At 51.0% G+C, this 23,002-nt stretch overlaps 1 protein-coding gene across 2 annotated transcripts; it reads left to right on the plus strand.

Moving 5' to 3' along the window:
• Positions 1-3,022: 3,022 nt before the first annotated feature.
• On the plus strand, positions 3,023-21,104 carry Susd3 (sushi domain containing 3). 2 transcript variants are annotated; one of them, XM_052729202.1, is made up of 5 exons: positions 3,023-3,129; positions 10,450-10,638; positions 12,107-12,254; positions 13,489-13,734; positions 20,600-21,104. In XM_052729202.1, the coding sequence occupies exons 1-5, from the start codon at positions 3,042-3,044 to the stop codon at positions 20,793-20,795; spliced, it is 867 nt and encodes a 288-aa protein (XP_052585162.1). In that variant the 5' UTR covers positions 3,023-3,041; the 3' UTR covers positions 20,796-21,104. The 2 variants fall into 2 exon arrangements, with proteins under 2 accessions (XP_052585162.1, XP_052585161.1); XM_052729201.1 differs by lacking the exon at positions 3,023-3,129 and adding an exon at positions 8,302-8,420.
• Positions 21,105-23,002: the final 1,898 nt, after the last annotated feature.

Raw genomic sequence — 23,002 nt, forward strand, 5'->3', positions numbered from 1 at the left:
TCAAGTAAGTTCCAGGGTCAGTCATTCTTATGTGCCCATTTGGATGAGCCCTGGACAGTCTTAGAGGATATTGAGACACCTTTCTGGAATTCCTACCCTGGAGGAGTCAAGAATCACCACCTCTCCCCCAGAAGGAGAGGAACTTACAGGCCCCTCCCCGCACTGAGAAACATCCTCTCCTATGATGTAGCCACTAGTCATGTGCCTATGCTCCTGTAAGCAAACCCTAATGAAACTCACTGGGTCACAAAAAAGAATCCCTTCACTGGAGTGCTTGGCACCCCATAAACTGTCACTCCTTTTCACTGAGACTTGGAGAAAGAGACAGGAGGCCCCAAAGGGTGGAGGCTTACCGAGGGCCCCCAGAGGCCAGGCTCAGCAGAGACAGGAAGAGTCAGAACTGAGGCACAGGAACCCCACAGTTGCTAAAGACTAAGCAGCTGCTGCTCTAGCATGCGTGAGGGCATCATGGGGGAGGGAGGGAGGGAGGAAGGGAGGGAGGGAGGGAGGGCAGGGCTGTCACACTTGTCTGGAGCCCAGGCCCTAGAGGCCCGCCCTTCTCACTGTGTGGGTGCTAGGTATCAAAGAAGCTTAATGGGCCCCTGAGTACTAAGCCTCTGGTCACCCTTGAGCTACCGGGTCACCTTCTTACCACCCAGCTTATCTGGGAGCAGCCTCTTGCTAAGGAAAACACTACACTGCCTCTGGAAGGTATGCTTAGAAGGGAACTCTTCAGATCGCCATAATGATGCTAATCCTAGCAGCCAAGTGACCTTGGGCCACGTGGATCCTTCTCTGAGCCTTGGTTTCCCCATCTGTAGAAGGAACATCATCTCATACCTTTCCTTCCTCCCTCCCCCTCCTCCTTCTGCCTCCCTCCCCGTCTTCCTTCCCCCTCCCCCTCCCTCCCTCCCTCCCTCCCTCCCTTCCCCCTCCCCCTCCCTCCCTCCCTTCCTCCCTTCCTTCCTTCCTTCCTTCCTTCCTTCCTTCCTTCCTTCCTTCTTTTCTTTCCTGTTTCTTTTACTTCTGGCTTTGGTTTTCATTTTGGTGTTTTTTTTTAAATATTTATTTATTCATTATGTATACAGTATTCTGTCCACACACATGCCTACAGGCCAGATGAGGGCACCAGATAGAACTACGGATGGTTGTGAACCACCATGTGGTTGCTGGGAACCGAACCCAGGACCTCTAGAAGAGCAGACAGTGCTCCTGACCGCTGAGCCATCTGTCCAGCCCCTCATTTTGGTTTTTGAGATAAGGTCGCAGGTACAGGCTGGCCTAGATCTCCTTATCCTCCTGCCTCCACCTCCCAAGTGTTGGGTGACGGGCGTGGGCCACCATGATCAACTAGCCCACGTCTTTTCTGACAGCTACGAAGCACAAAGGCCTTGGGTGTGTTTGAGATTGTTTACGAGTATGAAGCTTTGACAGATATCCGTTATCTGGAACTGGAGTTATGGTTCAGCAATTAAGAGCACTTGTGCTCTATTCCAGAGGACCTGAGTCTGGTTTCCAACGCACGTACATCAGGCGGCTCACCACTGCCTGTGACTCCAGCTTCCAGGGATCTGGTGCTGTCTTCTGGCATCTCTACATTTTTTTTATTCCCTCCCTCCCCCTCTTTGAGTATTTGTTTCCTGGTTTTGGGTTTTTTGTTTGTTTGTTTGTTTTCAAGACAGGGTTTCTCTGTGTAGCTTTGCACCTTTCCTGGAACTCACGCTGTAGCCCAGGCTGGCCTCGAACTCACAAAGATCTGTCTGCCTCTGCCTCCCGAGTGCTGGGATTAAAGGCGTGCGCCACCACCGCCCGGCGAAATTCTCATTTTTTTAATTGAGTAGAAACTAGAATAAAAAAAATCAGGAAAACGGGAGCTGGAAGTATAGCTCAGTAGTTAAGAGCACCTGCTGTTCTTGGAATGTGATTGAGTTTGGTTCCCAGCACCCACCTGGTGACGCACAACTGAACATTGGCATGCACAAGGTGCACATACATGTGGGCCAAACACTCGTACACAGAAAATAAAATAAATCTAAAGAAAAAAGTAACATGCTCCCTCGAGACTTCGGAGAGCTCTGGTCTTGCCCAGACCCCATCTCTGGCTTCCCACCTCCTGTATGATGAGATAACACCGTTCTGTTGTTCTGTGTGGAGCTCTATCTGTAGCGCTTTGTTCTGCGGGCCTAGGGAAACATTTTGACCTAAATAGTCTGTTGGCCAGCACTTCTGGACACCTGGAGGCCTGAGCTACACATGGTGGTGGGTCACGTTTTCACATCTGTTACGCCTCCCATCCGCAAACCAGGGGCACTTTAGATCCCCGTAAGTCCCACTCATGATTCTACAGGCAGAGAGGGGCCCACACAGGGCAGTGAGATCTCTGGCTATTTGACAGGGAACACTGATGTCTCAGAGTGTGCTCCGGAGAAGGTGGTAGGGGGGGTCGGTGTCACAGTGGGGTCTGCGGATGGACCTGCCTTTCACGATGTGGCAGAATGAACATAAGCTAGATTTCGATACAAGGAAATTGAAGAAAGCCATCACGTGTGACCCACAAGATCAAGTGGAAAGGGGATATTAGTGGGTGTAACCAACCCTGACTCCAGAGGAGAATGAGAAGGCATTCTCTCACTGCTCAGAAAGCAGAGGCTGGAGAGCCTGCCTGGCTGGAATCCGGTTCTGTGATCTAACAGGACATGCACTCTCCAAGATCACCTGCTTAAGCCCTCTTGTCCAGAGGAGGGCCGGGAGAGGAAAGGTGTGCAGACAGACTACCAGAGGGACTCTAGCTCAAGGGCTGACTTCTAGGCGATCAGCCTGGGGCTCCTCAAAGTCTGCCCCACCAGGTGTCCAGACCCCAGCTCAGTCAGCCTAGCCCCACCCCAAGGCGTAGGCGGGACCTGACTAAAGTTCAAAACTAGTGTCTTGGAGGGCGTGCTCTGGGTGTGGCTAGAGACAGCCCCGCCTCCCAATGACCCGCCCCTCCGTTAGGCCCCGCCTCCACCTAGACAGACTTCGCTGACAGCTGCAGAGCGCTCAGGATGCGCCGGGTGTCTGCGACCCTCCGCGGCAGGGCGAGGCCCCGGGGGCGGGCCGGGAACGCGACGCCGGTCCCAGGGAACCGGACAGGTGAGGGCTGGGGTCGAGGGTCTCAGCGCCCTTTTCACAGACGGAGAAGCGGAGGGGCGAGGGGCTGCCGTTATGGGGACCATGTCCAGGAAGGGGCGTGCGTTGCACCGCTAAGGCCTCCTTGAGAACGAACTTTTCCGACTTCCCACCGATCCAACAGGCGACCCCAACTGAGCCGAAACCGGGCGGCGAGCGACTCGGAACTAGGTGGCGGGCACCTCTTAGCGTTTGCACGAGTTTGGCGATAGTCGGCCCCACCGCCGTCCCGGACGCCTGCGGAAGTCGGAACCGGCTTCACCTGGCGGTGTGCGCGGCCCGGGGGCGGAGGGAGCTGCTGGGGTGATCTCTGGGCCGGAGGAAGGTGTTATCTTTGGAGTTCTTTGATGACTACTCCAACTTTACTTTACAAAACGGGAAAGTGAGCCTGTGAGATCGGAGAGACTGAGGCCATCCAGCAGCCGGGAGCCGGGTTGCGCCTAGGCTGTCAGAGGTCAAGGGTCTTTGGAAGGAGGGAAAGTGATTTTAAGTGTGTAGTTTCTAAAATGTGCTGAAGACTGTTCTAATGTCAGCTTTGATAACTCTTAGAAACACAACCAACACTGAACCCCGCATTTCTCCAAGAGCTCAATCCTGTGCAGCCAGGAGGTGTCTCTGAGGAGGGCTTGGCCCCATTGCGCTGGAGGTAGCCTTGCCCTCATGGAAGGGCAGTGGTTCTCAATCTTCCTAATGCCCAAGCGACCCTTTCATTACAGTTCCTCATGTTGAGGTGACACCAGAACCGTACAATAATTCTGTTGCTACTTTGTAACTGTAATTTTGCTACTGTTATGAATCGTAATGTAAACATCTGTGTTTTCTGATAGTCTAAGGCGACCCCCAAAGGTGTCCCTACACAGGTTGAGAATTGCTGCCCTAGTGGGTTTGAGTTGTTTTATACCATCCCACAGTGTCAGGCTATTGTCGGCCCCACAGGTGTCGCTAGTTTTAGCTTCTTATTGTTACTCCACTGGAGTACCTTTGTGTTTGAGGAGGCCAACCCTGGGCCTGGTAATGCTGGAGAAAGGGGGCTCTCCTGGGAGCACCTTCTGCACAGCAGCCTGGAGGAATAGGTGTCACCAGCTAGAAGAGGTAGCTGGCCTTGCCCAAGGTTAGCCCATGGCCCTAGGGTGGCCTGAGGCCCAGCAGAGTTTGCATACAGAAGGCTATTTGCATAGGAATCTCAGGATAAGGTCTGAGAGTCCAGCGTCTTGGTTGTCCCTTGTCCTCCCTGGCTTCAGGAAAGATTGGTGTCCTTGCAGTGTGTCCAAGCGGATCCCAGACACAAGGCCCCTTGTTGGAGTTTTGGTTGTAGTCCCCTCAAAGTGGGGATGAGTCCTACCCCTGTGCCTCAGTTCCCTTCTGAGACACAAGGTGAGTGCTGTGTTCCTGCCTCTAGGGGCTGTGGGCAGGACTAACAGACTACAAAGAGAGTTCTTGTCCTTGAACAATGCAGTACCTGGGACTTCCTCAGCCTGTCCTGTTTTGTTTAATAGGCTGGGAAGGCAAAAGAAGGGGCCTGAAGCTACATGGAGATAGTTTGGTGTTGTCAAAAAAACCCAAAAAACAAAAACAAAACAACAACAACAAAAAACCCACAATAATTGGGATGTAAAATAGTACTTGAGGTGTGTGGTTCCCACAATCTGTAGAATGGGCCCATTACTGAGTGGGCCAGAGGCCTCCTGGAGGTCTGTGGTCTCCTGTGGGTAGGAGAGGCTGGCTCAGAGCATGACTAAGTGTTGGCAGCATCCACCCTCCCATCCCCCAGCCAGGGTCTCCTATCTGGACTAGATGGAGGGTTTTGGCTCTGCTCCCAGGGCAGCTCCCAAACTCCCTAGTCCGGGAGGTTTTCCAGGAACACGGGGTTCCAGTGGCTGGAAGCCACCTCCTGCTAACTCCGGAAGGGACCTTGAAAAGTGCAAAAAGAAGCTCAATGGGTAGGTGCAGGTGGGCCTTTTGAGTGTGCTCTTGGCTTCATCCTTGAAGCCTGCTGTGCCCATAGTATATAGGGTAAACTGAGGCCCAGTGATAGCCAGTGTGAATCAGCATGAGGCTCCCCTCCCCTTGCCATATACTCCCCCAGAAAATTCAAGGGATACATTTTCCTTGGTTAGAATAATCTCTGTCCTGCCGTGGAAGGAAGCACATAGCCAATGATATGGAGCCCAGCCTAGTTGGCCCACAGTTCAGGGGCATGGAAAGATAGCCTCAGAAGGGACAGATGGCTTCCCAGGGGATACACAGCTAGGCTGTGGGACTTACATACTCAATGTTAGACCCACATGTTACCCTGGCTGCTGGTGTCTAGGGGGCCCTGCTGTCAGAGTGCCTGTGTATGCATAAGTCAGTCATCTCTAAGAACTTTGAACCCACCCCCTGCCCCAACCATGATTCACATTTGGCATTTGGAGAGATCAGACCCAGAGCAAAATTACATAAGGACTCACTGGCAGGTAGAACACAAGCCTGGTTACTAAGTCCTGGTAACGCTGTGCCCAGAGGCCTGCCTTCCCTTTCCCTGTACTACTCACACAGCCTCTGCCAATATAAAAGGGAACTTATTAAGAAGGTCAGGGTGAGGAGGGCATGGGCCCCAGGAAGGACAGAAGATGCTGGCCCCTGCCTGTGGTCCAAGGTTCCAGATAAAAGATTAACAAACAAGCTCTTTCCCAGGCATCCGGCTGGCCTCAAGGACTCGGGGAGGAGGGGAGGGGCTCCTCCCAGATCTAGCCATGTGCACCTCAGGGTGAAAGGACCTGGGAACACAAGCTACTGCAAGTCGACGGGGTTGAGATGTCAGGTGGGACAGGCTAGAGACCCTCATGGGCTGGGAGGGTCACCTTGCTGTGCCCATCTGTCCTCTGCTCTACCCCAAGCCTGGAGGACCAGGCTGGGTCATGTGTGGTTTCATGTTAGAATTAATCCCATTTGCTTCTTTTTTTTCTGTTTACTTTTACATGGAACCAAAAAGTGACCCCCAGCGATACTGAAGTAAAAGCTGTACCAGAACTGCTCAGATGACAAAGGGTCAGGTGCATGGACACAATGAAGGACTGTAGGACATGCTGTGTCCAGTGTCTGGAGGTAGTGCCCAGAGAGGCCTGAAAGACACCTGTCATCACTCAGCTGGGTGCTGTCCCGGGAACGTGGGGTGTCTTCAAGTTCAGTTAGGAAGTAGAGTGTACCTGCTGGACCTGGGTTCGGTGGGACATTTTGAGCAATGGAGGCAGGTGGGCTTGATTCTTAGATGCCAGACACAGGGAGTCTGTGGAGTGTCAATGGGGAGTAACTGGGGGACTGTAGGTTGAGTTGGGGAGTTTCTTTCTAAGTACCTTTAAAAAAAAAAAAAAAAAAAGGACAGGGTCTCTATGTAGCCTTGGCTGTCCTTGAACTTGCTCTGTAGACCAGAGATCTGCCTGCCTCTGTCTCCTCCCAAGTGCTGGATCGAAAGGCATGCACCACCATGCCTGGCTCGTGGTAATACCTTGAAGCAGTCTCCTTGTGTCGCTCCTGCTGGCCGTGGGCTCTCTGCCCTGCTTCAGCCTCCTGAGAGCTTGTGCCGCTGCACTCCGAGGGTTGCAGGCCTCGGACAGCATCTCTGTGCCTGCCCAGTGCTGTTAGCGCATTCATTTAAAGGCCACCTCAGGCTGAGGACACCTAGGCGCCCACCCTGGTGTTTGCCTTGAGCAGATCTGTGGGCCTCAGCCTCCTCACCTAGAAGATGAGTTTACCCCAGAGTAGAATCTACTGGCCCTGCAGGCCCAGGGATGGGTGAAAGAGACCCCCGTCAGGGAGTGGAGGTCCCTTGTGCTGTGGACTTGGGAGAATGGAGACTGTGTGAGAGTGTGTGTGTGTATGAGTGTGTGTGTGTCCATGTCCATGAGCATGCGCGCATACGCTGCTCATGCATGTTTTAGTGCCACCGTGGTCTGGAGTGCTTGAGACATGGCTTAAAGTCTTACCTGAGGGATGTAGTTCTGTTGGTGGAGCACTTACTTGCCTAGCATGCATAAAGCCCTGGATTCTAACCCTGGCATGGTGGATAGACCCAATGTGATGGTGGACACCTGTAATCCTCTCACTGGGGAGGTAGAAACAAGAGGATTAGGAGTTGATTAGCTACATCATAAATTCAAGGCAGCTGGAGTACATGAAAGCTGGCTCAGGTTCCACCTAGGCACTAATTCTGTGAACCAGCCCTGCCTCAGTGTCTCTACCAGGCAGCCCCACTCTCCCTGTGGCCCACCCAGTAGGGCAGAATACCCATTTTGCAGATGGGCAAGTCTGGGGAAGCCAGTGTGGAATGTAGGCTGGAGCTTCCTGCTGGATCAGATCCAGGAGCCCATGTGTTTTTCCCTGCCCTATTATGAGGGGGGGGGGGTCTGGGGGCTTGTGTTGGGGAGACACTCCCAGCCAGGGCCACTTTCTCTGTGCTTCTTTCAGCTCTGTTTAAAGGAGTCGGTCCGCCCTGGCTGGAAATCTCCTTGAAGAACACAAGGAAGGAGGACTTATCCCCACTGTCCACCTCTGTCCTTTGCCTATCCAAACTCCTCTATTTAACTTTTAAAATGGAAGGACGATAGTTAGGAGGCTGGGCTCTACACCCTGTGAGTTCCCTAGACGGCCGGCTAGAAACGCCGTGTTTGGGACCAGGACTGCACTGGAAGCCCCTCTCCCGAGTCTCCCCAAGTCTGTCATCAGGCTGCTCTCTCCACCCTGCCTTCTTCACATCTTCTGCCCTGGGGCTGCCGTCCCTCTTGTAGGCCGTGCACTAGAAGCATTTGTTTCTCTGCTTTTCTTTAGCTCTGTAGATTGATGGAAGCTCCTGAGCTTCTGACAGCCAGTGTGGCAGGGCTAGCTGGCTCTCTTTCCTTGTGACTTCAACCCCCCCCCCCCCCCCCACGGTTATGAGGCTCAATGACAGGGCAGGAAATCTGCCCTTTAAGATTCGTGACTGCCTGACTAGGAGGCATACTAAGGCCTACAGTCACTAGCTGAGGACAGGCACCCCATCCCTGCAGAGCCCTCCCCAGAGCACCGGATGTGGCTGTTGACAGACATAGTGTGAACCAAGTGGGGACATTGTGGTGCCCCGCCCGCCTGCCTGCTCTGCAGTTAAGACATGTTTAGGGGAAGTGGACCACGGGTGGTTTCCTTGATGGGCCACAGACCTTTGTTCATCCAGTCCTCGCCTCGCTGCCTGGTGTTCCATTTGCAGGCGATGACACGCATCCAGGATAAGAAGTCCCCAGGTAATGAAGGCACCCCTGAACTAGGTCCCCTGGCTCCACAGCCAGGGCTGGCCTGACTTGGGTACATGGAAGGCTGCAGTCTGTCATGGCCAATCCTATGTGGCAGATAACTTCTGCTTCTGGCCACCCCTACCAGCCAGGACCCTTTGTGATGAAGTTCTAGTTTAGTAAAGCCCTGTGCTGGTGGGCCACTGTGGGTGCTGCTAGCCCCTGCCCACCCACTCTCTGTCTATCTGCGACCAGGCTGGTGGCAGGTGGTGAGGGTGGGCTTCCGCTCTGCCAGCTCAGCTGCAGAATGCAGAAGTTGTGACTCTAAATTGAGGACTGGGAAGTGTTGGCTGCCTGGCATCCTGGGGAAGAGCTCTGGGGCTGGTCAATGTCTGCCCAGCCATGTCTACCACAGCTCCAAAACCCCATGTCCACTTCCCTGGCCAGGGGGATAGTGTATGTCCACATTCCAGAATTCTGAAAAGGCAAAGGGGGAGTGTGGAGCATGATTAATCTGTGAAGTCAGCTTCCTTCAGTCCTACCCTGATGTCTGTGGAGACAGCTGGTGCTTCATGAAGAGAGACAAGACCCTGGAACCAAGAGTTCAAATTATGGCCAGGTGGTTGTGGCACACATCAGTCCCAGCACTCGGGAGGCAGAGGCAGGTGAATCTCTGTGAGTCTGAGGCCAGCCTGGTCTACAGAGTGAGTTCTGGGACAGCCAGGGCTGCACAGAGAAACCCTGTCTCGAAAAAATAAACAAATCAAATTATGGCTGTACCAGTGACAGCCACATGACCAAAGCCAGTGAGAGCTAGCTCAGGGTTGCTGGTCTTCATGCTTTGGTGACAAGCATTTTACCAACTGAGCCAGCTTCTCACGGGCCTCCGTGTCCCTATTTAAGGACAACATTGCTGTCCCTGCTTCATAGCCTTTTGCTATAATTTGTGGCTGTGCATTAGCACATTTGTTTATACTTTGATGGGTGAATCTCTGCTTCTTGCTAGAGATGTGGATGCTTTCCAGATTCTTGCTGCCCCACCAAGCTCTGAGGTGAACATTCTGCTTACAGGAATGGAAGTAGCATCGTGGTGTACCACATAAGCCCTCACACTTACCAGACTCCATCTAAGAAGGCTTGGCTATCACTACAACCTGGGGACTCCCTTTTCTACCTCAAGAGATAGAGGTTTTCATCAGCAGCAGCAGCAGCATTAGTTGTAGCATGCTGTGATGGAACCCAGAGCCTTGATGTTAGGCAAGTGCTGTACCACAAAGTGACAGCCTTATCTCATTTTTTCTTTTAATCTCAGCCACCTTGGTGCTGGAGAGCTGACACTGTGGTTAACAGCACTTGCAGCTGGGCCTGGTGGCTCACACTTTTAATCCCAGCACTTGAGAGGCAGAGGCAGAACGGTTCTCTGTGAGTTCAAGGCCAACCTGGTCTACAGAGTGAGTTCCAGGACAGCCAAGGCTACACAGAGAAACCCTGTCTTGAAAAACAAACAAACAAAAGGATTTCTGAAAAAATAAATCTTAGCCACCTCGCTGAGGGAAAGATGAGTTGTCATTCAGGTTTCTTGGCTTGCTGTGTGGTGAGCATGTTTTGTGGCTGCTAGCCATTGTATCTCTGGTATTCCTTGCTTACACATTAGCTCAATTTGAAAAGAAAATTATATGTTTAACTCTCATTTGGGAAGATCTCTTTGCAAATCAAAGAGTTTGGAGTGTTTACTTCCTAAGTATCTTTCCTAATTTTGTTTATCTGAGTTAATGTTTATCTTTCTGTTATTAAGAGGTAACGCATCACTTTTCATGTCTGTCTCTCTCCTCCTCCTCCCTCCCCCTCCTGCCTTTGGAACAATGCTTATCTAATCGTTGTGTATTGTCATATTGTCTTGTCACAATCCTCAGACCCTATAGATTTTATTCTCTTAAGGTCAGCCCAGCTCTAGAGGGCCTCCTGGGGGGGGGGGGCTGTGGTAGTGCCTCTTTGCCTTCTGCTGACCGCACCCCAGCCTCACAGACACCTCTTTCTCCAGGCACCTGTGCTCAGCTCCATCCGCCCCCTCGAGGCACCTTGCAAGTTGTCCGTGGAGATGGCACCTCACTGGGGACTGTGCTCATGTTCCACTGTCCCTCTGGACACCAGATGGTGGGGTCTGGCCTCCTCACTTGCGCCTGGAATGGGAGCATCGCTGATTGGTCTTCAGGAAGCCCTGTGTGCAAAGGTAAGCCCCCACCCCAGAGATGCCCCAGGTCAGCTGCTGGTGGGGTGGTGAGATGAGGACCCCAAACACTGTCACATTGAGGGGAGTTGGTGTCCAGTCATAGGCTGTTCCACATAGAGGATTCTCTTCCCACTGTTGCATGCTGTGACGACTGAGGACCGATATCAGACCCAGGGCTGCCTTCAATCCTGCTGCTGCCCTGGCCCCTGATTGGTCAGTAGTGAAGCGGTCACTACTCACTGTCATCTGTGAAATGGGGAAACAAATCCTACCCACTTCCTTACCCACTCTCCCTTTCTTCATGAATGCCTCAGGCAACCCCTGAAGGGTGTTCTAGGTGCCAAGAATTCTAGGAATTGGGAGTGCAGAGAGCCAGGATTGTGCCAGCTCTGGATCCTGTCTCAGGGAAGGCAGACACACTTTCTAGTTATCTAGTTGCTGTGTAGCACAGACAGAACCTGTTTTGACTGTCCAGTGCCCCCGGTGGCCTTTTCCTAAGTGAAGGCTGGTGTGTTATATTAGAGCCCTGAATCGAATTAGTTTGCTGCTCGTGTGTGTATATGTTGCAGGACTTCTCAGAGCCCTTAATGTCCTAGTATTGGCTCAGTCTCTTGAAATGAGGGTGCCTGGAAGAGAGACTGAGAACCCAAAATGGCAGGGCTAACCTGTCAACGTCATAACCCAGGTGGTGGCAAGGTGTCCCAGGAATGAGCTCTATGGGGTTAGGCCCCTGTGGCAAAGGGCACACTCTTGCATCGTGTGGATGATTCTTAGCTGTTGTGCTCCATATCACAGCTCTTTATCTACCATTGACCAGAACATGGCCTGTCTCTGAGAGCTAGAGTTGAAATTCTAGATGGTCAGCATCCAGTCAGGGGACTGAGGTTGGCCTGGGGACCTGGGCTAGGCCAGCTGTGGGTATATTATGCATATACAGTTTATACAGTTATTTGTATGTTCCAATTATGATCTTGAGGTCTTTTTCAAAGAATATTCCTGATGATCTAGTGGAACATGTCCTCAGTGACCGCTGAGGTCACACAGCTGACCCTGTGTAAGCCATTTCCATTGTCTTTCCCCTTTCGGGAAGATGAGCTGAGAAGGCCCCTGCAGAGTTTTTCCTTGCACATTGTAAAAACTGATGTGGCCTCTGCTGGTGCCTTCTGTAGGCATGGCTGCAGTGGGTGGGGTGGGGGCCTCCAGATTGTCCTCCTTGTTAGAATGTACCCAGTTTACTGTTCTGAGAACTGCTCTGCACCCTGCCAAACCCAGCCCAAACACCCCCTTCTTGAGAATGTCTTCCCTGATAAATCCCTTTAAATATATTCTTTGCAAATCTTTGCCTTAGCCACTGGAGCCTTGACTACCTTCCCCCAAAACGGAGCTCACTGTAGGCCCCACCCTCACTTCCCTGGGCCTGGCAGGTCAGGGTCCACTGTGCCAGGAGCTGATGCTTTTCTCCCTCTAGCCGTACCATCACATGAGACCTTTGGCTTCAAGGTGGCAGTGATCTCCTCCATTGTGAGCTGCGCCATCATCCTGCTCATGTCCATGGCCTTCCTCACCTGCTGCCTCCTCAAGTGTGTGAAGAAGAATGAGCAGCACCGTGCCGACAGGTACAGGGGCAGCTGTCCTTCCTTCCAGGGGGTGGGCCTGGGTTAGGGTTGCTTACCACGCCCGCCAGGCACCCTGGGGCAGTGTCTGAGGGTCCCACAGGCCCCTTCTGTCCTCGTGGGTACAGCCACAGTATGTGGCTGTTGGGATTCTAAGGCATATAGCCGATCTGTGAAGACATGGGACATTGTGCATGTGTATGTGTGTGTGTGCGTGGTCTTTCTGTATTTATGTCTGTGTGCATGTGCAGTTGGTCATGGATGAACGTGGTGCATGCATGAGGAAGTCACAGGACAACCTTGGGCGTCTGTCAAAGATTCTCCTTTCTGTACCTCTCGTCTCCCTATAGGAATGCTGGGATTACAGACATTCACATTACATGTCCAGCTTTTTACAAGAGTTCTGGGGATTTGAACTCATGTCCTCATGTTGCACGGCAAATGTTTTTCCTCGCTGAGCCATTTCCCTGTCTACATACAGGGGGTACTTAGTGACCCTGCACACACATATTGTCTATTGTGTTAGTGACATTTTGGGCTGCCACAGATAGATGCTCCACACATCAGGTGGGCATCACTGTCTTCGCAGACTGTGGGTCTAGGATTACAGGTGTGCACCACCACACCTGGCAGTAATTGACTCCTTGTTCACATTGTTTCATGGTGTTAAAGCATAAATTACTCACTGTTAAGGGTGCTACTGGGGTAGGTGCGACAGCGCATGGGTGAAAGGCCCTGTTGTCAAGTCTGAGGACCTGAGTTCTGTTCCTGGAACCCACACGATGGAAGGGAAAGAACTGACCCACACGTTGTCCTCTGACCTCCACATGTGGCTTGTGGTACCTGTACCTCCCACCACAAAATAAAAACGTAATTTAAAAAATTAAGACCCTGTATATGCTGTTCAGCACTGCAAAAATAATGAATAACAAACTAATTTTTTAAAAGCAGTGCCGTTGTGTAGCATGCAGTGTTCAGCAGTCAGCACCGCCTCAGGCTAGAAATTTCCACCTCGTGTTTGCTAAGTTGCTTCTCGCTGGAGCCTACATGCTTTTCCCGTCCCTGGCTGTCACATCCAACAGCACAGGTGTCCCGCTCCCACGCCTAAAGTGTCCTGCTGTGTTCACTGGGCCACTGCCACCCCGAGCCCAGATGGCCGTGTAGAGGTATTTCTGCATGTGCACAGCTGGGAGATGAGGGGCCCCCCAGGCTCTTCATCCTGAACTCTCTCCTCCAGGTCGGCACAGCTTTGGTACCAGCTGAGAGGCGAGGACCTGGAGACGGTACAAGCCGCCTACCTGGGCCTCAAGGGACACAACTACAATAACAGCAGCAGCATCGGCGTTGGCCGTGGTGGCGGTGGTGGCTCCAGTGGTGGTGGCTCCGGTGGTGGTGGCGGCGGCGGTGGTGGCAGCGGTGGCGGTGGTGGCAGCAAGCCAGGGATTCGGCACAGCCAGGCCCATGACAACCACAGCTTCACCACGTGGGTTCCCAGGTCACGGGCTGGGGGTGTGCTTAGGGGTACCCTTTCCCCAACCCAAGCTCTGCCAGGTCCTGGGACATTGGCCACACTACATTCTGGGGACCCAGATGTACCTATTTCTCTGGTGCCTCAACTCCCAACCCCAAAGCTGTTCCAGCGCTCTGCACTGACTGACATCCTAGCCCTCCCAGTTGCTCTATCTGGTGTGATCACCTTGAGTTTAAATGGGATGAGGAAGCTGGCAAAGATCCTGTGCCCTCCCACTGTGCTTTCTGCTCTGCCAGAGTTACTGGTCTCCTTCCTCTCGGGTCTCCACATTCCCTCACTTTCTCTTTCTCCTAGTGCCCGGCAGGCAGCAGCTGTGGCTCTTTCTCTCTTGACACACTTTATATTTTTTAATGAACTAGTAAAAGGACAGTCCTTCTGTCTGTCTGTCAGTCTGTCTCTCTGTCTCTCTCTGTCTCTCTGTCTCTCTGTCTCTCTCTCTCTCACACACACACACACACACACCACACACACACACACACACACACACACACACACACACACACACACACTCATGTAGCCTAGGCTGACTGCAGGCTTGCTGTGTAGCTGAGGATGACCTTGAACTCCTAGTCTGCCTATCTTCACCTTCCAAATACTGGAATTTTGCTGCTGTTGTGAACTGTAATATAAATACCTGGGTTTTGATGGTCTTAAGTGACCCCTGTGACCCCCAGGTTGAGAACTGCTGTTCTGGTGGTTTGAATGAGCAATGTCCCCCATAGGCCCCACCGTACTTGGTCTGTGCAAATGCTAGGGATTGAATTCAGGCTTTGTGCATGCTGGGTGAGTACTCTTCTCAACTTAGCCATGTCCCCAGCCCTGAGACATGCCTTTTCTGACTCTAGAATCTGGCTACCTTGATGGTAGGTGGAGTAGAAAACACCCCCAGGGGTGCTGTTGGTATTGGTGTGTCTGCCTTTGCACTCAGCATCTGGCCTCTGGGCGCTTTAAACAGACAGGCTTCTGTCCTTTGTGCTATGGACTCCTGAGGTTCAGGCTGGAGGTCTCATATAGACACCCTGTCCTAAGTATGGTTTATTACTGTGGTGAAACATGGTCAGAAAGCAGGTTGTGGAGGAAAGGGTTTATTTGGCTTACACTTTCACATTATAGTCCATCACTGAAGGAAGTCAGGACAGGAACTCAAACAGGGCAGGAACCTGGAGGCGGGAGCTGATGCACAGGCCATGGAGGGGTGTGGCTTACTGGCTTGCGCCCCATGGCTTACTCAGCCTGCTTTCTTATAGAACCCAGAACCACCAGTCCAGGGATGGCACCACCCACAATGGGCTGGGCCCTCCTACATCAATTACTAATTAAGAAAATGCCTTACAGCCAAGATCTTATGAAAGAATTTTCTCAGTTGAGGCTCCCTCCTTTCAGATAACTCTAACTTATGTCAAGTTGACATAAAATTAGGCAGTACAAGCCTAGCATGGTGGCGCACACCTTTATCCCAGCACTTGGGAGGCAGAGGCCAGCCTGGTCTGCAGGGTACAAAGTGAGTACCAGGACAACTAGGACTACACAGAGAACCCTGGATGGAAAAACAAAACAAAAACACAGTTAACCAGCACAGACACATTCTCCCTTTGGTGTCTCCACACTGAATTGTGAATTCTCACGGGGGTCTTCCATGCAGGGTTAAGTCAGTTACTTTTCTGTTGCTGTGATTAAAAATACCATGATCAAAAGCAACTTCAAGAAGAGAATTCGACACCAGAGGCAGCCAGAATAAGAAGCTGAGAGGTCACCTCTCAACCGCACATGGCAAGCAGAGGACAGACTGAAGTGGGGAGAGGCTGTAACCGGTCAGAACCTCCTCCAGCAAGGCTGCACTTCCAAAGGTTCCATACCCTCCAAACAGCGCCACCTACTGGGCACTAAGTGTTCGAATACAGTCCGGGACACTGCCCATTCAAACCGCCAGAGCAGCAGTTCTCAACCTGTGGGTCACAACACCCCTGGGGATCCAATGACCCTTTCACGGGGTCACTTAAGACTATCAAAAAACACAGATGTTTGCATTACAATTCACAACAGTAGCAAAATGACAGATATGAAGTAGCAATGAAAATAACTTTATGGTTGGGGGTCACCACAGCATGAGGAGCTGTGTTAAAGGGTTGAGAACCACTGCAGCAGAGGGACACAGACTGCCAGGGAGGAGCCTGTGGTCTCTGAGCTGAGGGTGAGTCCTCTAGGTCCCTCTATCATCAGGGCATGAAGGGGTTCCGACCTATGAGCTCAGAGGCCACAGTGATCCCCTGGATCTGCTGTGATGTGGGGGCCACCAGAAGAGTGACTTTGCTCATTGACTTGCGAGTCCAGTGTGTCTTGCAGAGGAGCCACAGCGGCTCTTAATTCTTCTTTCTGTGTTAATTTCATTGCTATAGTTTCATAGTGAACTCAAATTCTCATAACCCAAGCTACCCTCAAACTCACTATGTGGCTGATCACGAATCTGAACTCTGGATTCATCTGCCTTTACCTCCCAAGTGCAAGGAATATAGGCATTTAGCACCACACCCAGCAAGAAAATTTAACGAATACACAACATGTCCCAGAGGGCCACCCTCTGCCCTCCTCTCCCCTCCCCTCCCCTTCCCTTCCCTTCCCTTCCCTTCTTGGCTCTGGTGACTTACTTGGCAGAAGGAGCCCTGACTCACTGTGTTCAGTTCCTTCTGATGCTTTTTTGTTATTGTTTTTTTTTCTCTGTGTTGTTTTGGTGCCTGTCCTGGATCTCGCTCTGTAGAGCAGGCTGGCCTTGAACTCAGAGATCAGCCTGCCTCTGCCTCCCGAGTGCTGGGATTAAAAGCGTGCGCCACCGCCACCCGGCTACCTTCTGATGTTCTTTGAGCTCATCTGCACTCTGGACACTTGGTGCAGTTCATCATCCCACAGCTCACCTGAGGCAGCAGGGCCCCTGCCTCTGGCCTCTTGGCTTCCGTGTGGGGTCGGGGCTTCTCCGCACCTCAGCGGCCTTGTGTGTCCTGCAGGAATCAAGGAATCAATCCCACACTGTTTAGATGACCCGATTCCAGGTCTGTGACTGCCCTGGGCTCATTGGAGAGCTCAGCCAATACTGGCCATCACTGTTATTATTACATCTTATCCTTCTTGTGTAGGAGAGGAAATGGGCACGGAGATGGCCACCTCTATGGTTCCATGTCCCATATGATGTATCAAGCCTGATACTTACACAGACAGTATCCATTTTCCTGTCTCATCACGTCATGTCAGAAACTGGCTGTGCCTTCAGGCTTTCCATCCGATGACAGTCCTGTTCACCATGGTGTTCTGGGGACTTTGAGTCTTTTTTTTTTTTTTTTTTTTTTTGTTTTGGTTTTTGGTTTTTTTCGAGACAGGGTTTCTCTGTGTAGCTTTGCGCCTTTCCTGGGACTCACTTGGTAGCCCATTCTGGCCTCGAACTCACAGAGATCCGCCTGGCTCTGCCTCCCGAGTGCTGGGATTAAAGGTGTGCGCCACCACCACCTGGCTGACTTTGAGTCTTATTCTTGATTCTTTGTCTGGCTTAGAGTTCTGCTGTTTGGCAGGCTGTTTTTTAATTCCTGGGCTTAAGGTATTCCCCCTGACTCAGCCCCCTGAATAGCTAGAACTATAGCTGTGTGCCTGCTTGGTTATCTTTCTGAGGCCACATCTTTGGGCTAATCCTAAGAGTGGATTATGTAAGGTCAAGTAGTCTGAATGGTTTGAGTCTTTGTCCCTCACAAATTAGATCAGCCAATTCTTGAGAGGACTGTAGATCTCAGGAACTAATGATAAGTGGTTTGGTTGAGACTGTGAGGGCTAATGCATTTCCTTTTATATAGTCCGGTTGCCTAGGCTGGCTTCCAGAAGTCTCTGTTGCTCCTACCTTGTGGCATTCCCTCTGCATTATAGTTGAAGGAGACCCTCAAACAGGGGGCTTCCTCCTGGACCCTGGATCAGGCACAAACCACACCCAAACACCTGTTTTCACAGAGAGATCCTTTATTAAGCAGGGAAGAAAAGTTAAAGTGGCTGCTTTCCGACTCAGGCAGAAAACAGCAGCGAATGACCTTGCAGGTGTAATTTTTAAGAGGAGGGGAAGGGGAGGTCTGTGTTAGAATGGGCTAGGATGTGGTGATAAAGGAGATAAGGACAAGGAAAAGGGTGAAGGAATGTTTGTCCCAGGGGGACAAAGGACCGCCTCTGGATAGAAGGGAGACAGATGTGGCACATAGGCAAATGCGACTTATAAAGGTAAAGGGGAAAACCTGTGTTAGGATGAGGTGTTTAATTTTAATTGGGTGTGTTAATTGGGTGAACCAAAGGGGGCTATTGATTACTGATTTCGTAGTCAGTCTCAGGAGAAGGAAGTAGCCAAATCAGGGAACAGACTTTGTTGGATAACTTTAGAAATGTAATCTAACAGTTTTTAGCAAGGTACAGGGAATAGGGAGAAGGGCAAGGCCTACCAGAGCCATGCTCGCCACGTTCAAGCTGGCCAGAGTCCCTTCAGGAGCGCTGTTATTAGATCCTCATGTGGGATGGGAAAACCGAGATGCTGTTTGGGGGTGGAGGGACCTGGTATTCTGGACCAGACGCCTGCAGTTTCATTGGCTGAACTGTGAGGCCCTGGAACTCCTGGGGATGCTTCTGGGGCCACATGTCTACTTGTCCTTCCTTCATGGACACCAGCTATTAGTCCTTGGAGATTTTACTACAAATGCTCAGTACATAAGGGTGGTCACAGAGCTGTGTAGGGAGTTATGTTCACCTCCCTGTTGTGTGACAAAACTTCCTGGGAAGAAACAACACACATCTACTCAAACCAGATAGGATCCCATGACGGACCAAAGTACAGATACCACCAAAGTCCAATTTGGTGAACCAGTGAGTTTTATTGGGGTTACTTACAGGAACAGAAATGACTCAAAGGCAGCTGCATCACCAAGGCCCACATGGGTGACAGCTCACAAAAGCTGGGAACCTGGAGCACACTGCACAGCCTGCAGGGACTTTAATAGGCTGAGAGTCCTTTCCAAGTGATCTGGTCTAAACCTCTTCCCAGAAGCTCAGCTGGTTTCTGCTTCTTCCAGACAGCTGGTCTTGTCTCAGAATCTTCTTTGCAACTTTTCTTTTCTGAGAATCTTTGCAGTTCACCTTCCTTCTTTCTGAGGGGTTCTCTCAGCTTTTATTGTTTACTCTGGCAGGGAGGGGCCTAGTGGATCTTGTCAGTTTCAGGGACTTCCTGAAGCTCTTTTGAGTTGTTTGTTTACCTTCCAACTTAAGGACTTCCCTGCAGGGTGGAATGCTTCAGTCCCAGACTGTTACACAATGCTCCCAGGGAGTGGAAAAGCCCTGGGTGACATGAATACCCTACCTGGAGGGAACCATCATGAGATAGAGGATGCTGGCTTGGGGGCCACTCCAAGAGTCAGCTCTAGTGATGCTGAGGCAGGTGGGACCTTCCTGGAGCTCTCAGCCCAGTAGTGGGGCTCAGAAAGGGCTCTATCTGGCCAGGCACCTAGCATGGAGGAGACTCATAGCCCTGATCCTCAAAGCCCCTGGCCTTGGGTTCCCAAGAAGAAGGGTGCTCTGGGCCTGGGGCCATATTGCGTGAGTATTGAGCCACAAAATCTTGCTGTTGGCACATACACTATGACCAGCATTGCCAAGATGTGTGATGCTGTCCTAAATTCTTCCAGATGCTTGCTGCCTTCCTAAGTGAAGGTGCTGAATTTTCCCCATTTATTATAAGGTTAAAAAACATACGTTGGCTGGGCATGGTGGCACACACCTTTAATCCTAGCACTCCTTAGGCAAAAGGATCTCTGTGAGTTTGAAGTCAGCCTGGTCTACATATCTAGCTCCAAACATCCAGGGCTACTTAGAGATGTCCTGTCTCAAAAACACCAAAAAAGAAAAAAAAAGAAAAAAAGAAAAAAAAAAGAAAAGAACGAAAGAAAGAAAGAAACTCGTGCTGGGCGTTGGGAATGAATTATAATAGCTGAGCTGGCAGAGGGCTTGCCTAGCATGCATGAAGCCCTGGGTTCAATTCCCAATACTGCATAAACTGGGCTTGCTACCACACGCCTATAATCCTAGTACTTAATTATTTCCTTCACTTATTCACAAAACCACTAGATCACTGCTTAATTTCTGCTCCCTATAGTTTTCCTGGTAGGGAGGTAAAGGTAGAACACTGATCTGGAAATGTTTCTGGGAGGTAATGCTAAAAGTAACTGCTCAGGAGAGTCCATCTGTGGGGAGGAGAGGGAGACAGAACCGTAAGAAAGGGGCATATGGTGGAAGAGGAGGCAGCCAGGCAACCTGAAGAGAGCCTCAAGTATAGAAGCTGGAGATGGGAACCAGGCCAACAGGTGGACGGGGCCAGCTCTATCTGGCCTAGAGAATTGGCTTGTGTTTGGGGAATGAGGGAGCTGAAAGGGATTGAGGCTATAGAAGGTAGGTGGCCCAGCTCCAGGCCCCCAAAGGGGACAAGCCCAGAAGGAGAGGTGTGACATCTTTTTCCTGCCTGGGATACCCCCAGTTCCTAGTCAGGCAGCTGGGCTCCTGTGGTTCTCCATACTCTGAAGCAGCCTCAGAAAGTTCCTTTTCTCTGGGAGCTGGGCATGAGAGAGCTGAGGTCCAGGAAGACGTTGCTCCTGTGGCAGGGCTTTGGGAGGGGCACTTCTAGTAGAAGGAGATGGCATCTTGGGCAGTAGTCTAGCCTGAACCTATTAAGGTCCTGGATGAGTCCAGAAAAAAACCCGATCCTTCTCTTCCCCCAGGGGGGGAAAAAAACCAACCCATCCTCTTCTTCCCACAGAGACCTCAGCGACATGAGAGAGCAGGCTGGTGTGACCCGCAGCACAGACAAGGACCCCTGGACTTTCAGGATGGGAACTCCGAGCCCTGGTGGCTCCTCCAGCTCTCCATGCACTTATGTGATGGTCCACCCAAGGAACTCTGCAGGGCCGGCCCCTGGAATGCCCATGAGGCCCAAAGTGTACCTTCCAGGGTGACCCCACCAGCCAGAGGCCTGCACCTCAACACTTGCCCAACTGGAGAAGGGCCAGGGCAGTCACCTCCATGTATAGAGAGCCCTTGGGAGCCAGCTGACATCAAAGGCTGGGGCCCCAGCAGGGAACTGTCTGTCCTGGAGGAGACCTCTGTAGCTGTTACAGGACCTGCTCATTGAACTGCTCCTGGGATGAGGTCCCAAAGAAGCTGCGCCATGACCAGAGTTCTTTTAAAGAAACTGAGAAATTTTAGCAGATATAGTTTTGCATAGTAGACTGTGATAATGTTAATAAAGTATTTTGAGCAATGCAGGTAGCCACCTCATCATGGCCTGGAGCAGGGACCCCCAGGACTTTCATCTGTAAATTACAGGTGAGAAAAATAACACAAGCAGGGGTGGGGGTGGGGGTGCAGATGCAGGTGCGGCTCAGTTGACAAAATGCCTGTCTAGCACGCAGAACAAGGAGGCTTCAACCCCTAGCACCACACAAACCAGGCATCGTAGAAGAAGGAGGTGAATTTCTAGATCATCGTCAACTGCATACTAAGCTCAAGGCTAGCCCGGGCTACAGGAGGCTCTGACACTTTAAGGTAGAAACCACTGTCCCAGTTGCCCATCTCAACAGAATCTCAAACCCTGTTGTCATAAAACCTATCATGTGTTCTCAGCCCCTGGAGCTCTGAGCTTGTTGGAGACTCGGAGTCTCTTACAACTTGTAAGCTGCTGGGTACATGGGAGTCATGTTGAGCGCTGGTTACTCACAGGTCTGGGTTTGCTGCTGGCAGTCAGTGGGGACCTTCTGGGTCTCCCTTCCCAGCCCCCCAGTTTCCTCATAGCCTGGAGGCTGATTTCCAAGACGAGTGTCCTGTGAGCTCCTGGTGGAGGCTCTTGCCTTTCAGCCTTCTGTCTTCAAAGTCACTTTTCTGGTTCCTATGGGCACTTGTATCATGTGTACATACACATAATTTTAAAAAAATTAGACATACTTGTAGCCTCCCACAATTTGAGATATGGCCTGTCTCCAGCCATTGAGAAAAGTTAACTGTGTCCTGTATCCTTCCTGGAGGAACAAAGACATATTGGAACCCTGAGTAAGAACCTGAAGAAGTAGGCAAGAGGAAGCTGGAGCAGTTGATCCTTGTCTGCTGAAACCATGGGTATATTTTCTTACATAAACAATAACCACATGTACACCTGGTAGAAGTCACACTGTCCCTCTGATGAATGGCCAATAATTTACATCATATATTTTTTTTCAACCTTAAAAGGGAAGCAGAGAGCTGAGGATGTATGTGGCTCATTAACAGAGTGTTTGTCTAGCAAGACCCTAGTATTGGTCAATACATAAACTGGATGTGATGGTATAGGCCTGTGATTGTAGCACTCGGAAGTGGAGGCAGGAGGATCAGGAGTTCAGGGTTATCTGCAGTGCAGGGCTGCCTGGGGCTTGAGGAAACCCAGTCTCAAAAAAAGAAAAAAAAACCATAAATAAATTAAAAAGGAGGGGAGGGGAGAACTGGCCTAGCTGGTGTTGGCACACAAATGAGGGTAGTACCAACTACTTTGTAGACACACACACACATATATATATACATATACATACACACACACACACACATATATATATATATATAAAATGTAAATATATCCCAGCTAAAAGGACACTAGGTGTTTTACATTCTCAGGTGTCCCATCTGTGCACACCTGTGTCCTGATGTCCTCGTCTTCTGTAGATTCCAGGGTCAGAATTCAAGCCAGTGGCATGTAGGCTGGCAGGGTCAGAAGCGCTCTCCCTGCTCTGTTGTGGATAGCAGTGTTTTGAGGGTCCTGTGGCCTAAGCTTCAGGTCAGGTCTGCTTTGCTACAGTGGATCTTGATATTGGTCAGAAACAGCTCAGCTTTTCTCAGAACTTCAGTCCACCAACTTGGGTTTGGATAAACAGCAAAAGGCTCTGGGTCCCGCTAAGTTCCAGTTCTTATCTCCTGGTAGTAATCAAGATGGCAGAAGCTGGACACCCCTGCAATTTGGTGCATAAAATCTTTTTAAAAAGATTTAGTTGTTTTTTTTAACGTGTATGAGCGTATTGTCTGCATGTATGTGAATGTACCAAATGTGTACCTGGTGCCTACAGAAACCAGAAGAGATCGGGTCCCCCTGGAGCAAATTTACAGTTGTGAACTATGTGGGTGCCAGGAACTGAACCCATGT

The sequence above is a fragment of the Peromyscus californicus genome, unplaced genomic scaffold (genome assembly GCF_007827085.1).
Source record: "Peromyscus californicus insignis strain IS unplaced genomic scaffold, ASM782708v3 Scaffold_8__1_contigs__length_139910024, whole genome shotgun sequence".
Classification (NCBI taxonomy): Eukaryota; Metazoa; Chordata; class Mammalia; order Rodentia; family Cricetidae; genus Peromyscus; species Peromyscus californicus.

Bases quoted from the DNA above. Each gene is read 5' to 3' on its own strand.
- Susd3 (XM_052729201.1), top strand. From the start codon at position 8,327: ATGGGCCACAGACCTTTGTTCATCCAGTCCTCGCCTCGCTGCCTGGTG. The intron at 10,639-12,106 runs GTAAGCCCCCAC...TTCTCCCTCTAG, and splicing joins AGGAAGCCCTGTGTGCAAAG to CCGTACCATCACATGAGACC. The intron at 13,735-20,599 runs GTGGGTTCCCAG...TTCTTCCCACAG, and splicing joins GACAACCACAGCTTCACCAC to AGACCTCAGCGACATGAGAG.